The sequence below is a fragment of the Callospermophilus lateralis genome, chromosome X (genome assembly GCF_048772815.1).
Source record: "Callospermophilus lateralis isolate mCalLat2 chromosome X, mCalLat2.hap1, whole genome shotgun sequence".
Lineage (NCBI taxonomy): Eukaryota > Metazoa > Chordata > Mammalia > Rodentia > Sciuridae > Callospermophilus > Callospermophilus lateralis.
The window spans coordinates 110470915-110488682 of NC_135325.1; the positions used below are offsets into that span (position 1 = coordinate 110470915).

The window sequence follows — 17768 nt, forward strand, 5'->3', positions numbered from 1 at the left end:
GAATTAACATTTCAATCCCTCAGGGGACCCTCTCCAACTTGCCAGACTCACTCAAAATTGCCTGTCTAATTCTGGCTTCAATAGGAGAGAACAAATCCACTCCCCACTGTCTCTGGTCTGGTTAGTTACTGACCTGACTGGGCTAGACTTGTGGAACACCATATTGGAGCTTTTTTTTTTTTAGAGAGAGAGAGAGAATTTTAATATTTATTTTTTAGTTTTCGGCGGACACAACATCTTTGTTTGTATGTGGTGCTGAGGATCGAACCCCGCCGCACGCATGCCAGGTGAGCGCGCTACTGCTTGAGCCACATCCCCAGCCCTGGAGCTTTTTTTTTTTTTTTTAAGTTCACCATCCTCACGGAGCCAAAAGAGCTGGTTAGTGGGACTAGGGGGATGAATCCACACTTGGGACGCCTGGAGTTAGGCTGAGTGTTGTTTGGCAGGGAGGCCTTAAGATGAAAACATTTGAGAATCATGAGTTCCACACGGAATGATTGGAATTAGATAATAGTAGTACCAATGCAGATATGAAAAACTTGAGAAAGGACACATATTAGGAAGGGGAAGAAATAAGCCCATTTCAAAATATTTTCAGTTTCGAAGGATAGTAGGAGCCTCAACAGGATACACTCAGCATCTAATAGGTAGAGGAGGCCTGAAGGGAGGGTGGCAGGCCAAGGCTTGAGATTTGTAGCTCATTCACCTGGAAATGAAAGTCCTGAGAAAACAAAGAGCTAACAAACTAAGTAGTGATCTGAGAAGTATGGCAAAAATAGGAATCTAATGCTGTGAAACACAAAGCTCAGGTATGGAGGTGAAAACACTGAAACTTGTGATGTGCAAGGGTGACAGGCACACAGAAAATACAAGAGAGATAACAGATGGGGTTCAAAGGTGACTGCTGACTTGGGGACATTGCTTTAAGACAGAAGTAAACAAGTAACAAGAAGAGAGGAAAAAAACACTCACCACACCGCCAAATATTTGTTCTTTGGTAAGGGAAGGGAGAGGGTGTTTTTTGAGCACCTGGTAGATCTGAGCACAAGCCGATTTGAATCTTGGAAGAATGATGGATTTCTCTGCATAGGTTCCTGATGTGACAGACTACATAAATCATTTACATGTAAAGCAAACTGAATACACAGATATACAAGCAGGATCCACACCTTTGAGTCACTTCTTTTGTTAACTACTAAGGTGTTGTCTTCTTTCCCAAATGAGGAAAACGAGGGGAATCCGCTTTAAATTACAGAGATGGAGATTGAGGTCACTCCCAAGGGGACAACTTCTTATCCTGTTAAGAGACACTGGGGGACGATATTGAGATGGGTTATGAAAGATCGATTCCCTTGAGGGCTCTAAGAATAGGATCAAAGTAGACAGAAGCACAATCTGCCTGTGCTTGAATACACTGAGCAGATGTGTCCTTAGCAGAAGGCAGTGGGCTAGATTCCACGGCCTTTCATTCCCTGACAACGCTCAACTGTGTCACACAGCTGGCACGGGGTAGAGGAATTAGTAGAGCGAGCTGGCATTGCCGCGGCCCCTTTAAGAGAGGAGGCGGCGAGGCGCGCTCCGACGGCTTCCCTCTGGCCCCGCCCCTTTCCCGTGAGCCCTCGGGGAGTGGTCCGACCGCGGGCGGCTGCTGGTGAGGAGAGGGGCGGGGGGCGGGGGGAGACATGGCTCGACGCGGCTGGCGGCAGGCGCCCCTCCGCCGCGGCGTCGGCGTCGGGCCCCGGGCCCGCCCGCTCATGAGGCCCCTCTGGTTGCTCCTGGCAGTGGGTGTCTTCGGCTGGGCCGGGGCTTCGGACGGCGCCAGCCGAGCGACAAGAGCCATGGACGAGGAGATAGTGTCCGAGAAGCAAGCCGAAGAGAGCCACCGGCAGGACAGCGCCAACCTGCTCATCTTCATCCTGCTGCTCACCCTCACTATTCTCACGATATGGCTGTTCAAGCACCGCCGGGCCCGCTTCCTGCACGAAACCGGCCTGGCTATGATTTACGGCAAGTTCCTCGACCCCTGTCCGCCCCCTGGCATTGCCCCTTTCTCTGCCCGCTGGCGGCTTCGCCTCCTGTCCTGGCCTAAATTCGGCTCCCCTTCTAATTCCATTTTCTGTCGCTCCTCACCCCCCTCATTTCTTTGCATCACCCCCTTTATTTCTGCTGTGCCCCCCGATTCTCTACCTCACACCCTACCTCCTGGGTCTCGCCTTCCCTCCCCCCATTTTCTCTGCCTCTCTGTACCTTTTTCACCTCCGACCCCACCCCCTTTTTTCTGCACCGGGCTCTCCCTCCTCAGCCTACGAAGCTCAGGACCGGGACTGGGATTGAGCATGAGAAGAGAGTGGGTGCGGTGTCTCGAATTGGGCTGGGGCCTGGGGGAGGGGAAGACACCATTGCGATCTGTTTCTCTAGGGTGTCAGACTGTTTAAGGCTCACAGAAGCTGCAGTAGTATCTCTACTGCCCAGCATCTGGCATTCTTTTGGAAGTAGAGTGGACCTTTACTCATTTCCCAGCTCTTGCTGTATCTTGTTCTTTTGAGGTTAAAAATGAAAACCTTACTCCTGTGGAGCCCAGGCAAAATAACTTGAACGTAAAATAGGCTACAGAAGGTTTGGGGCATTTTAGATGATGTCCTGATTTATTGTACTATGCCTGTAATATCTGATAAGGATATCTATGTTTGACCCTTAAAATTCAGGCTACAGAACTGAGGACAGGGAAGAGTTATGGTACCACCAGAAGTGTGGTGTACTATAGTATCATCAGGACGGTTCAGCTGAGCAGCAGTTAATAAATACCGCGTATATGCAGTATGGGTGACTTTGCTTTTGGCATGGAGTTATTGACTGACTGTTAAGTGGCTTCAGTTCTTGTGTTTCAGTGTGCTTTCTTTTTGAGATTATTTATTTATTTTTAGTTTTTGGTGTCAAGTTCGAGAAGGGTAAATCAAACCATGGACTCAGAGGCATATTGAGCTATGCTCAGGCCTCATGAGGGGAAAAGATGGTACATATTGCTGCTGATTGTCTCAATCTGACTATGAGAGTATGGACCAAAGAGATGAGGGCAGATATCCATCATGTCTGTGCAGTATATGTGTGAAGATTATCTTCATTTAGAACAGTCTTTAACTGTTAACCTTATTGAGGTTTGTCTCTGAGACTTGTAGATAGGTAGATGAAGCTCTGGCATGAAAAGACATTTCTCCATGCAACCTCCTGCCCCCACTCCTTTCCAGTAAATCCAGACTTCTGGAATGTGCATGCATCTCAATGGTAGCAAGCAAAGATAGTTGTGTGCCTCAGGAAAATTCATGAGTTCAAGCTTATTTTTCATTTGCAAGGTAATAAAATTCTAAGCCTTTGTGTACAGTATCTCTGCTCACTAGGATTCTTGGGTTTTAGAGATATTAGGTAGTTTTTTATTTCATTTTTTTTTTTTTACATTTCATTTGCAGTGTCCCTTAAGGCGAGTTGGCCAGATAATTTCTATATTTTATGGTGTTTCTTTGTATAACCGTGTGTGATTTTTTTTTTTTACTATCCTCAAAAAACATTTGCTGTTCAGTCTACTATGTATTATGCACAGAAAATACAAAGAAATATAGGCCCCTTTCCTTCAAGGAATTTATAGACAAGTCATAAGAAGAAAATAATGACATCTTAGATTTGGTAAGTATGAAGAGAGTACTATGTTAAAATAAGGAATTGATCACAGATATCTCTTTCTTATAGACAGAAATAATGTGATTTTGATAGTTAAAGGTACAAGGCTTTAGACTAGAGGTTGGAAAATTCTTTTCGGTAAAGGGCTAGATCCTGAAGATTGTTGACTTTATAAGCCACACAGATTTCCATGTCTGTGTTGCATTTTACTCTTTGTTGTAGTTGTTTTTCTTTTTATAATCCTTTAAAATGTAAAACTGCATTTAGCTCTTGGGCCATACAAAAACAGATGGAATGCTATAGTTGCAAACCCCTGACTTTAGAGTTGGACCTGGATCCCTGTCACTTTGTATCAGTAACTATGAGTGATCTTAGTCAAGTTCCTTTCCCCTATTTAACTCTCATCTATATTGGGGATAATGATTGTAGGCTTATTGTGAGGAAGAAATGTTTTTAACCTTCTACTTGGCCCCTAAGTAAATGCTTAATAAATGATAGTTGTGCAATCCAGTGACTTATAAAATTGCATTTTATAAGATTAGGCTGAGAATAGTTATTTAATTGCTCAGTCTTATAGTAATTTTTAATCAAATAGGGACTTTGAATTACCCTGAAAATATTTGCTCTTTGGTAGCTGATATCACTAACTTCATCTAATTTGTGGGCTGAAGTAAAAAAAAAAGTAAGATTACTGATGGTATTTCCTGAAGTTTCTAAGTTAATAAAAGTGATAGAGTACTTATGAAGGAAAAACAAAGATATCGCTTGTGGAATATGAAGTGCAAGAGTGTAAATCTGAGAGTCAAATCTGGGATTGATTTGGCATTCTTTAGCCTGTTCCTTTTCTCACTGTGGGTAGCAAGGGCTGTGAACTAAACAGCCTTCTAACTAATTCTCTTTTTAAAAAATGCTTTTTAAAAAAATTATGTATATGTGGTGCTGAGAATCGAACCCAGCGCCTCACAGGTGCTAGGCAAACTCTATCACTGAGCCACAGTACCTGCCCACTAACTCACTCTCAAGTCCAGTTCAAGTATAGATGGGATTGGGCCAAAGTATCTTCAATACTGGAAATTGAAATTTTCTAACCCTAGTTACTGTCATTTGTCTCTTCTTATGACTCTTGCACTGTCATAGCTGTTGTGTTACTATATCATTTCAAGACCTGTATTTTTCAGCTTGACTTGGTGAAAAGAGAATGGTGTACCTCCAAGATTTAGCCTACTGGTGATTTATTCCTGTAATGTTGGTTTAGCTACTTAACTCCTGGGAAAATTCTATTTAAAATGAACCTTTTCTTTATCTTTTTGAGAATCAAGGGTACAAAAAATTAGATCGCTAATGTGGTTAGTTTCTAGTTTGTAATATAGACTAATTGCTCCCATTACAAACACAATGTCAAAGCACCCACAATGTTTTTGTTCATTGGGCTAGCTTTCTTAAAAGGCTTAAGAGTGAGTCATTGTTAGTAAAAATTATTGAGGTAGTTAATTAAGTCCAAAAAATGATCATTCACCATTGTGTTTTCCAGATAGTATACAAAGCAAAAGATGGAAGAAATATTTGTTTTGCCTTAAGTTTAGGGAATATGGGGTCTAGGCTTAACTAGTGTGATTCATTAATAAGCATTTATTAAATGTCTATAATGTATGAAATATGATGGGAAATATAGGTCTGAGCCCTGCCCACAAAGTACTTACAATCCAGTGACTTAATAGATAATATTTATGGGCATTACAACATGTGAGACATTGTGCTAAGTGCTTTGCAAGTATTTCTTTTTCTTTGCAATGCTTGGGATCTAACTGGCATGCTAGGTAAGTGCTCTACCACTGAGCTACATCCCTATCCCTTAATTAAAATTTTATTTTGAGATAGGATCTCACCAAGTTGCCTAGGCTGGCTTTAAAATTTGCCACCTTCCTGCCTCAGCCTCCCAAGTAGTTGGGATTACAGGTATACCATGTGTAACTGCAATTATTTCATTTACACTTCCTAACATTGCTGTTATGAGATGGGCACTATTATCTTTCCCATTTAACAGATGAGGAAATTGGGGCTTAGAGAAGTTAAGTGTCCTCCCTGATGTCACATAACTTAGACATATTTAGCCAGGATTCAAACCCACTCAATCTAGTTCAAAAGCCCCATTTTCTTAGCTCTTAAATCACATTGCTTCACGGCAAAGAGATAAAACTTAACTGTAAAGACAGATGAGTTAGAATTATCACCACTGCATATGAGGAGATAGTTTCAATGAGGGGTTATCTACCTTAAGGTTACAGGTTAGAACTTGATGGAGCCACAATTTATACATCTGTCTGACTTCTAAATGTAGGCTTTTTGTCCTGTACTGTACTATACTCAATTTCATAAAATAAAATATATAAGAAAATAATACTTAAAGTTGAAAGGGCTTTGAAGGTAGATTGTAAGGGAAGACTGTGAGTGAATGGAGACCTAAATCATCTGCTTTTTCAAAGAAACACTGGAGAAGCAGTTCATGTTGACGTGAAAGTAAGGAGAAAATGAGAAAATTATAGTGGCTTTGGAGTGAGAAAGTCTAAATTTTAATTCTGACTTTGTCATTAGATGACAGATAATGTTAGGTAATTCATTTATCCTCATAGATGAAGAAATAGTGACAGAATTATAGTATCTCCCAAGATTATAAGGCTCAAATTATATATGTGTGTGTGTGTATAATATAAATATATTATTTTTTTGTAGAAACAAAACAGGAATTGGTTCAAGGTCCTAGGTGAAAAAGATGTTTATCTTTCCTAAGAGGAGAGATGAAGATTAATGTGCTTATATTAAGATGGAGAGGCTTGGAATTGAGGAAGCTGGTGTCAAAACTCACCCCTCCCCAGCTTCTCAGAAAAATAGTCATTGGGGTTGAAAACTTGAGAAGGAGGATAAAACTTGGAAGAGCTTCTATTGTGAATGTGCTAGGAGACAGAAATGAATACATATATGTAAAACTAAGATCAGCAAAAGCCTTGACTTTCTTGGCCATCTTGAATTAGTTTTCTTTTTTCTTTGCTGGGATTCAAACCCAGGGTATTAAACATGCAAGGCAAGTGCTTTCCACTGAGCTACACCCCCAGTTCTTGAATTAACTTTTTATGTAGGCTCTAATGGAATTCTTCAAGTAAGTAATGAATGTTTTTATACATATGCACAAATACATCTTAATCTATAGAAATTTTATCAGTTTTGGCCACACCTAATGTTCCAGTGATGTTCCTTCTTTATTTTTGACTGTTGGAGGATTCAAGTGTAGTGGGCTGGAAGGATGGGCTGAAATTCACTAGAAAACCAGTTTCTGCTAAGTGGAAGTTTGATACATACGATGGTGGTACCTTGGGTGAAGCTGAGTTCCTTATCACTGGGAGAATTTCCAGAACAAGTGGGTCATGAATGTGTAGGAGGGGTAGATGTCTCCGTTTTGTGAAAGATATCTCTTTGTGGTTATAATCCTTGGTGCCTGTTAGTGGTAATTTTAAATTCTATAATATCAATGTTTTCTGTGCCTCTGTGTACGTGGGAGGCTAGAAGTTTTTGCTCTATCCTCCTAACAAAGCACCCTTTTTTGTGTCCTTTTTCTTTGTTGAAAATTGCTTTCACTTCATGATTAAGATTTGACCTTTCAAAGAACCCATATTAACTTTCTCTGTCAACTCTTTTCTGAGGATTACAATTTTTCAGATGCCTGATATCATAATAGAAGGATCTCTATTTTTCCAACCTAAATAATTATTCTCCATGCTGTTGTTTTATATGCCAAGGTATGTGTTTCAAATCTGTGCAAGTACTGTGCCCTTTTCAGGCATGTTTTAGTCACCTTTTCACCACTGTGACAATTTTAGAGGAGGAAAAGTTTATTTGAGGTGTGTGGTTTCAGAGGTCTCAGTCCATAGGTGGCTAACTTCATTCCTCGGGGCCTGAGATAAGAAAGACTGTAGTCATGGAAAAGTATCACACAGGAAAGCAGCTGGAGACATGGCACCAGGAAGCAGAGAGATAAGACTTCTGCCACCACAGACAAAACAAAGGCAAGTCCCCAGGACCTCACCTTTTTACACCACACCCTATCTGTCTACAATTATCACCCATTTAATCCCTATCAGAGGATTAGTTTAGGCTCTCATAACCAATCATCTCCCATTGTTTCACACATGAACTTTTGGGGGACATCTCATATTTAAACCATAATGGGGCACCCAGTGATGTTTCAGCATAGGGCTAGAAATGCATAGGATCCAGTGTATACTATTCCCTACCTAAATGGGTTTGAGGATGTGGAAAGAATTTATGCTATGCCACTAATTTATTATATTTGTACTAGCTAATCTGTGATTTTTTACATGCAAATATAAGGGAATAACTTTTACTAAGCCACTTAATTAGGAATTCTTGGGATAAAAGACACAGAGATGTTTCTATATCATATAGGCAGAATAGACTATTTGAATCTTTAGTCTTTTCTCTCCCAGATTATATTTGTCAAGGATAGTTAATACCTAGCAGTCACTTTTTAATTTTTAATTTTTGTGGTGCAACTTTTAAAAAAGTGAATCTTTCATTTATGTTACATCTTAACTTTGGATAAAACGTTTTTAAAGTTGATGTCATTGTACTGTTAAATAATTCATCATTGTTGCTTACTTTAAAAAAGCATGTGTGACTGTAAGTTGACTAGAGGATCCAGTATATTTGCTCCCTCCTTCTTTCCTGGACAACTACTGCTTTTATAACCCTGTTTCTGCTTTACTCCTTCCCACTCTGGTCTGGATTCTACCCTCACTATTCCACTGGAACCTTATCAAGGTCACTGTGTTCTCTTTTTTGTCAGACACAGTGGTTATTTCTCAAGCCAGCCTTACTTGACTTTGCTGTAGCATTTGATAGTTTTTATCACTTATTCCTGCACAAAAATAAATTATTCCCTTTCTTCTTGAATTCTTAGCCACCACTTATTCCTCTTTCTTCTCCTGTGGCTTTTCCGCCATAGATTTCATCCCTCAGTTCCTCCTCTACCAGCCTCTCATTGTTGTCTATTAATGGATAAAAATCCTGAGCTTATATCTGTAGTCTTGATATTTTGTTTGCTTCTAGGTGATCTCATCTGAGCCTGACTTCTACTAATTTATGATTGCCCAGTATATATCTGCAGTTAGGACTTCCCGCTTGAGCTCCAGACCTCTGTGCATATGTCATAGGTACATTAAACTCAGCATGTCAAACCTGAGTTTAGCCTTTCCTGTGTAAATACATTCTGCCTGTGTTCATACTCCATTGACTGACCCTACAATTTAACTAGGTGCTCAAGATAGCTTATCTACTTGGTTGCCCAGTCCATTATGACTCCTGTAAAACTTAAGTCTTTCATCTCCCTTCCCCCTAACCTTTTCTTTTTAGTCACTGAATCTTTCTAAACTATATAATACCTTCTGAAACTCCATCTCTCTTCTATCACTACTCTCAGATTGTGATAAAAATATATAAATATATAGAAATGCATAGGATCCAGTGTATACTATTCCCTACCTAAAAGCTCTTATTGCCTGAATGATTGCAGTTGCCATCTAGCTGGCCTTTTAGACCCTCTCTAGTCTAGAATTTTTTTTTCAAAAATAGGAATCTGATATCAAACCCCAGCTTAGAACCCTTCTATGATTTCCTTTTGCTTCTGGGATAAACTCCAAACTTTCTCCCCAATATATGTCATCCTTCATGATTCAGCTCCTGCTCATCTTTTAAAATTTTTTTTGTTGTCAGTGGATCTTTTATTTTATTTTTATTTATTTATATGCATGCAGTGCTGAGGATTAAACCCCAGGGCCTCACACATGCCAGGCAAGCTGTACCACTGAGCCCCTCCTGCTGGTCTTTTAAACCTTACCTCTTATTACTATAAAAGTTAGCCATACTGAACTACTTGTAATTCCCTTGAATGGGTTGTGTTCTCTCCTTCCTTGTCTAGATATATACAACTATTTCTCCACCTGAAATACATTCTTTCTTCTATTTTGTTATCTGCTCAGGTGACAGTTCTGGAAAGACTTTCTTTAATGTCCTTTACCTCACTCTTGGTAAAAAGATATCATTTTATGCATACAAGTATATATTTTTATTATGAATATTCAGTCTGTTTTCACTAACTGGACTGAGAGCTCCTTGAAGGAGGGATTTCTTTACATCTCTGAACCCCAGGACCTCCCTAATGTAGGACTCCATTCAGATCTCAAAAGAATGTTTGGCTGGTCAGAATGAAAGGTCACAGGAAGGTAAAATGTAACTAATAGTGATGTATGATGCATCTTGGCATTAAGAAAGTTTCAGAAGTTTGGATGGGTTCAGCTTGTAGTTGATGGAATATTACTTGATCATTAAAAATGGAGTTCTGATACATGCTACAACATAGATTAACCTTGAAAACCTTATACTAAGTAAAAGAAGCTAGACACAAAAGGCGTATTGTAGAATGCCATTTATATAAAATGTTCAGAATGGGTAAATCCTTAGAGAAAGAAAGTAGATTAGTAGTTGCCAAGAGCCTGGAGGGTTTAGAGGTCGGGGGAATAGGGAGTATTCTAATTCTTTTTGGCAAGATGAAAATATTCTGGCATCAGATACTGGTGATTGATACACAACTTTGGAAATATACTGAAGACCACTGAATTGTGTAACTTAAAAGGATAAACTTTATATCATGTGAATTATATCAGCAAAGCTATTATTAAACAGATTTCCAGTTGATCAATGTAGTTTTATAGAACCTAACCTAGTACACTGTGCTTATTTGAATGCCAATGGAATAATCCAGGTGAAATCCTAGCGGTATGTTGATTATAGAACTTGTACTCCATCTTTTGATTTGAAGCAGACATTTTAATATTTAAATCTGACCTTTAAGTAGAAGAATTCAATTAATCTACAAATAATATATTGACTTTCTAATTTGTTAAATGTATATTAGGCCAGCCATATGCTTTGGGATTGAACTTTGGGAAGCATGCACTTAAGTCTGGTAAATTGATGGAGGCAAAAAAAAAAAGAACAGAACGCATTTCTAACATGACTACATTATCAAGTTTGGACAGCTTGAAACATATTCCATTGTACAGATGATCTGAAGATATTTTCTCATTTTTTCCTTTCCTCAACACTTATTTATATATTAATCTAGAAATGCAGTGATCCATGCTATTACCCTGGGAAATGATTTTCTCACCTGTCCTCCTAGATTACATGAAGATTAGGCATTTGAATATGTGAATTTAGTAATACTTTAAGCTATAACTGCATTTGGTCTAAAAATTGGTTCTGGATCACAGGGGAATATCATCAGAGATTTTGTGTTATCAATCCAGAGGTATGTGTGAAATACAAACAGGTGGTCTCTGCCTGCAAGAAGAGCTTACATTGTTCTTTTATTTCAGGTCTTTTGGTGGGCCTTGTGCTTCGGTATGGCATTCATGTTCCAAGTGATGTAAATAATGTGACCCTGAGCTGTGAAGTGCAGTCAAGTCCAACTACCTTGTTGGTAAATGTTAGTGGAAAATTTTATGAGTATACGCTGAAAGGAGAGATTAGCTCACATGAACTCAATAATGTTCAAGATAATGAAATGCTTAGAAAGGTAAGTTTTTAGTTAAAGGGAATCTTTGGATTTTTTTTAATCCAAATATTTGGATTTTTAACCAGCAGCAAAGTGATTCTGAAGAAAAATAGTGAATTTTTAATATTTAAAATGATTTGCCTTTTAAAATGCGGTAAAACCTCAGTTAATATAATAATGTAAGGAAGTGAATATTTCTGTATATCCTGATTGAGGCTAAGTACTAAAAACTTTTTTGTTTTATTCTGTGTTGTTTACAATTGTAATAAATAGTGACTAGGATTGATTTAAGCAGAATTTATAAGCATTTCTCTCAATGTACTGATGGTCTTTACAGTTTTAGAGTACTTTCGAGCTTTGAGGTTATTTGATACTGCCTAAAATATTCCATTAGTATTTCTTTAATTCTTTCTTGCATTGGTTGATTTATACACTGAGCACAATTTAACCTCTCTTGGATTTATAATGTGGCACAATTTCGGGGGCCTTGGTATGAGCCTTGGTTGTTGGGCAGTGCTGTACATAATGCTTTATGTAAGAGGTGGAGTTGCATTCATACTGGCTTCCAGACATTTGAGGAGCTGCTTGCTTCTGTCCCACTTATAGTTTCTCTTATGAAGCTTCTCAGTGCCAGTTTGTGCGTATCTGGTTTTGTCCATGCTTGGCCACTTGCCTCAACATCTCCTATGTTCTCCATTGGCTGTCCTTGATTTTTATAGCTACTTGATTGTTTTCCTGACCATTTAAAATTTCCTATGAAATTTAGCTGGGATCTGTGGTGCATACCTGTAATCCCAAAAATTTGGGAGGCTGAGGCAGGAGGATCACAAGTTTGAGGCCAGCTTCAGCAACTTAGTGAGGCCCTTTCTCAAAATAAAAAAAAAAAAAATTTAAGAGACTGGGTTATAGCTCATTGGTAGACCACTCCTGAGTTTGATCCCTGGTACCACAAATAAATAAAATAAATTTTCTATAAACTTAAAGTTTACTTTTCAAAAAGAATTATCACCACCCATGGAATATTCTAGTTCTTTAAAAGTTCTAGTAAACTGCTAGGCAGAGTGGTACACACCTGTAATCCTAGTGACTCAGGAGGCTAAGGCAAGAAGATCACAACTTCAAGGCCATCTTTAGCAAATTAACAAAACCCAGTCTCAAGATAGCAAAAAAAAAAAACACTGAAAAAGCTCAGTGATAGAGCAATTCTGGATTCAATTGCTAGCACTGCCGAAAAATAAAGTTCTGGTAAACTAAGTTTCAGCACGGGTATGTGTGTAGCTGCTTTGTGTTCATATCAAATTCTCCTGCAGCCTTATGGACAGAAGTGGGTGTCTGCATTATTAAAGCAAATAGGTTTTAAAATGAGTGGGCTATCAGGAACTGTCCAGAAAGTTTTTACCTTAATATTTGTATAGCTTTAGAGATGTCACCTATGTAACAAGTTGGTTTCCTCTTGCCAACAATAGTGACATACCTTAAATTCTATATTACCAGTTTTGGATCTCTTTTTTATTTAAAGCAAAACTATGTTCATGTGTTTTCCTATTTCTAAGATTTTTAATACAGTATTTTAACAAACTTTCCTCACATGTGATTTAAATGATTATTCCAACACCATAGCCTTGTCATTTGATTGAAAAGTAAAACAACAAATCATCCTATATGTGCCTAAGACAGGCAAGTATTAGATTCCGTATATGAAATATTTTTAAGTTACCATAGTAATGTTGTTGACCAGTGTGACAGTTAATTTTTTTCCTTTTTGATAGTTTGATAATGTAGTACAAGTTTTTCTAAGAGAATGCATCTAACATAATTCTTTATTTTAACAGGTTACTTTTGATCCAGAAGTATTTTTCAACATATTACTTCCTCCTATCATCTTTTATGCAGGTTATAGTCTGAAAAGGGTAAGTACTACATTTTATATACTTTGAATAACCTTAAACTTTCCATGGGCTTTATAATATTTGACATTTTAGAAATAGGCCATTTTTTCCAGGTACCCCTCCCTTCTATCTTTTTTAGATGATGAAATTTATCCTTATGCAAGAATGCATTATGTTACCGATTTCTTCTACTGAATAATGTTTTTAATATTAACATAGCATACTACAATAGAAAACCTTTTCTTTTTCAAACATTTGGGGAGTATTCTATGCTAATACAGTGTAACTTTTTCTTTTCAGAGACATTTTTTTCGGAACCTCGGGTCTATTCTGGCATATGCTTTTCTTGGAACAGCAATTTCTTGTTTTGTTATTGGGTAAGCATTTGAAACTTGAAATACTTTTAAGCCTTCAAATTATAATTGTAAAATAATTCATTTTTGATTTATGGGTATTGGGACTGTATTTCTGAATATGTCTAAGGACCTTTGCAGTAAGATGTATTCAAACAGGTAATAAGTTGTTTGCATTTTCAAGACCAAGGTATTAATCATACTTAAAAGTCATGATTTAAATTTGGGGTTAACCACAGAGTACTATAATAGATCCATCTTCTTACTCTTATTTTATTCTAACTTTTTTAACAGTGATTTTTTTTCTAAAGTAAGAATATGTTTATTGAACAGATCAATAATGTATGGCTGTGTAACGCTGATGAAGGTAACTGGACAACTTGGTGGAGATTTTTACTTTACAGATTGTCTGCTATTTGGTGCCATTGTATCAGCAACAGACCCAGGTATGTTTTACAAGAGGGGACCTTAAGTACTTTAGGTACAGTGTTTTCTAGTCAAAGCACTGTGGGTGTTTCTTTGAAGCGTAGAATTTTTGATTAGGTACTTCCCTAGCACTAAGCTTTCCAATTGTGGAAGAAAAATTACTGTCCGTAATTTCTTTTGGCTTAAGTGCACTTTTATTTTTTTCTCATTTATTACATTTGCCTATTACTGGCCACAAATTGATGCTGTCTAGATGAGAGCTGTAAGATATTTTCTTCAGAAATTTAGGTTGATCTCTATCATTAGTGATTGGGTATAGGAGAAGATGAACTACTTTTTAGATTGTTAAAATGGGTAATAATTATACACTTCTTTTTAAACTTCTAGAAAACTAGTTCATTAAAAATCTGTGTAATTCAGCCATTTGCATTTAACAGTAAGAAAGAAGTTTTAAAATTATTGTTAAGGCAGATGTGCTGATAATAGTATGATTTTTTGGTCACTGCTGGTCTATTTTTTTATAGTTGTTGATGGACATTTATTTTATTCATTTATTTATATGTGGTGCTGAGAATCGAACTCAGTGCCTCACACATGCTAGACAAGTGCTCTACCACTGAGCCACAACCCCATTATACATTAAATAATTACTTTTATAAAATTGGCCTTGTGATTATATAATTGTTTTGGTATTAACACAGCTTGCTTCCCTATACTTTTACTGTCAGGACAGTAAAAATTTGTGTTCCATAAATAATTTAATTATATTAAGTGAGGTTTTCATTTTCCTAATATAATATTGCTAAGCTTAACAGCTACATTCATATTAGGAATTTGGAGGAAATGTAGAATGAAAAGGAACATAGTCTGAAGTTTTTTGTTTGTTTGTTTGTGGGATCCAGTTGAGGGCCTTGCACATGCTAGGCAAATATTATATCATAGAGCTATACCTCCCAGCTCCTAGAGGGAAGTTTTTGAAGTAAGGATCAAGTTTTCTTTCACTGTGAGTTAAGAGTTTAGTAGAGGTTTGTTCTCTTCTACCTTTTGACCTTTAAGTTAATCATCTTAAATTGTCATCTAGTACAATTAAAGGTAGGGGTCCAAGGTTTTGTCTCTGAATTCCTACGTTAATAACTCTGATTACACTGGACATTATGGGAAGGAGGAAAATGTGTTCTGTACTACTAAGAGATGATTTTAAAAGATTACTTAGAGGGCCATTTTAGACACTTACATAGTTGAGCATTTTTTTTAATGTATGGTGCTGGAGATTGAACCCAGGGCCTTATGCATGTGATGCAAACACTCTACCAACTGAGCTATGTCCCCAGCCACTAGTAAGCATTTTTAAAACTGGAAATCAGATTGCTTTTTTAAAGACAACCATGGGTGACCCCTTATTGCTTGTAGCTGCTTCCATTATCAATATGAAGGTAGGATGGTTTTTGCAAGGATCTCTAGGTTCTGTGTTCTCTAGAAGTAAGTTCCTCGACTTTTCAAAACCTGTAAGAAATCTTAAGTTGATTGGACTCACTACATTACTTCCACCTTTTGGTTTAGTTTGGTGGGAGTGCTGCCTGAATAGCTCAAGCAAGAATATTTTGCTTACATAAAGTTGGACAGTTACATATTTTTCTGAATTATGTAGGCACTGGCCCCAATTCTATTATTTTGCAATAGTTAATTTTCTATAAGAATGAGCTATAGGTTCTCTTTTCAGAATTCTGAATTGTCCCACCCTTCTCACTATCTCTTCATAAGCTTTGGTATCAGTATATTCCAGCTACAATGCCTTGCAGTAGAAGTTATATCTTTTAAAATGCAAGTTTCCTGTTTTTATGGTTGGCGTTTGAAAAGGACTCTCCCATCTCTGGTTATATTAATCTTTCATGTCTGCTTGAGTTTATTTAGTGGATAAGCTCTATGTGACTCAGCATTTAAAGTTATAATGGAACTTTTCAACCTTATCTGATTTTTTGAGAATTATAATATATTGCTTCCCAAAAAGAAGGGTTTTTTTGTTGGTTCTTTTCCTTCTCAGGATGTAATATCCTGTGAGTTGGCTTCTTTTTCCATTAAATGTGGCAACTGTAATCCTGGTCATGAATTTACCCCAACTAAAAACTGAACTTGGTGTTTTCATTTCCTACTGTCTTTGCTAAACCAGTGTGCTTGCAATTTGCAAGTCAAATAAAAGTGAGTTTTAAGGCTCCAAGGAGAAAAAAAGAGTATTTGCAGCAAGAGATGCTTTTCATGCTAGTCTTCATTAAAAATTAATGATTACCTGGTCTGTAAGAAATTCTTAATATATTCTTTGTGAAAAGGAAATGTACAAAGCCAGATTATTAACATTTGCATAAAGAATGTAGGCCAACTCAGTTCTCCAAGGTTATTTTCAGCTGTTTTTAAGATAATCAAAAAGGAGAAGTTGCATGTACACAATTAGGGAGAAATAATGATCAAATCACTGAATCATTGATATGATGATAGCATACTAAAAAGGAAGAAATGAATTTCTAAATAGCTCAGAATCAACTCTTGAGAGGAATATGTTATATTTGGGATGTTTAAATATTTTTCTGATTCTTTCTACTTGTTAGTGACTGTTCTTGCCATATTCCATGAGCTTCAAGTCGACGTTGAACTCTATGCACTTCTTTTTGGTGAAAGTGTCCTCAATGATGCTGTTGCCATAGTGCTTTCCTCGTAAGTGTTTGTTTTCTTATTATATTTTAAATGTTACAGTTGAGAGTAATAGGAAAGTAAAATCACTTATTGAATAAAATTCATTATAAATAGAAATATTTGGAAGAACAAAGTTTTTTTTCCTCTTATGAAGAAATGCATAGTTTATAGATAACTTGAAAAGGCAGGGAAGAAAATAATCATGTACTCGCATCACCTAAAAACAATTACTGTAAATATTCTAGGACATTTCCTTTTTCTTTTTCTATGTATGATATTTTTGCATAATTGTGATTGTAGAATTTATGTAATTTTGTAATCTCTTTTAACATTATAACATGAACACTTTGTTTTTAATTATATTTTTAACAGATATATCCACATGGTTAAAAAATAAAAACTATATAAAACAATTTATACAGAAAAATCATGTCCTTAACTTTTGTCCTCATCCCCCTCTCTTCTCAGTCCCTTAGAGTGAACCATTTTTATTAGTTTCTTGCATATTGTAGTATTTCTTTATTCAAATATAAACACAAATGTGAATATTCTTTTTTGTTTTAATTAGTTATACATGACAATAGAATGCATTTTACACATCATACATAAATGGAGTATGACTTCTCATTCTTCTGGTTGTACATGATGTAGAGTTACAACAGTTGTGTATTCATATATGCACATAGGGTTATAATGTCCAATTCATTCTACTATCATTCCTACCACCATACTCTGTTCCCTCCATCCAATCCAAAGTACCTCTATTCTTCCCTAGCCCCCCACTTTATTGTGTATTAACATCTGCATATCAGAGAAAACAGTTGGCCTTTGGTTTTTTGGGATTCGCTTCTTTGGCTCAGCATGATATTTTCCAGTTTCATCCATTTTCTGGCAAATGCCATAATTTCATTCTTCTTTAAGGCTCGGTAATATTCCATTGTGTATGTATACCACATTTTGTTTATCCATTCATCTGTTGAAGGGCATGTAGGGTCAGTTCCATAGTTTAGTTATTGTGAATTGAGCTGCTATAAACATTGATGTGGCTGTATCTTGGTAGTATACTGATTTTAAGTCCTTTGGGGATAAACTGAGGAGTGGTAGAGCAGCTATGTA

General features: G+C 37.0%; 1 protein-coding gene across 2 annotated transcripts in view; it reads left to right on the plus strand.

Moving 5' to 3' along the window:
- Positions 1–1682: 1682 nt before the first annotated feature.
- The window catches only part of Slc9a6 (solute carrier family 9 member A6), a 56899-nt gene continuing 40813 nt past the window's right edge, over positions 1683–17768 (plus strand). For both annotated transcript variants that reach the window (XM_077106945.1, XM_077106946.1), the window contains exons 1-6: positions 1683–2007; positions 11121–11320; positions 13132–13209; positions 13489–13565; positions 13875–13987; positions 16568–16673. In XM_077106945.1, the coding sequence (XP_076963060.1) occupies positions 1683–2007; positions 11121–11320; positions 13132–13209; positions 13489–13565; positions 13875–13987; positions 16568–16673 (899 nt within the window). The remainder of the gene's footprint in view (positions 2008–11120; positions 11321–13131; positions 13210–13488; positions 13566–13874; positions 13988–16567; positions 16674–17768) is intronic.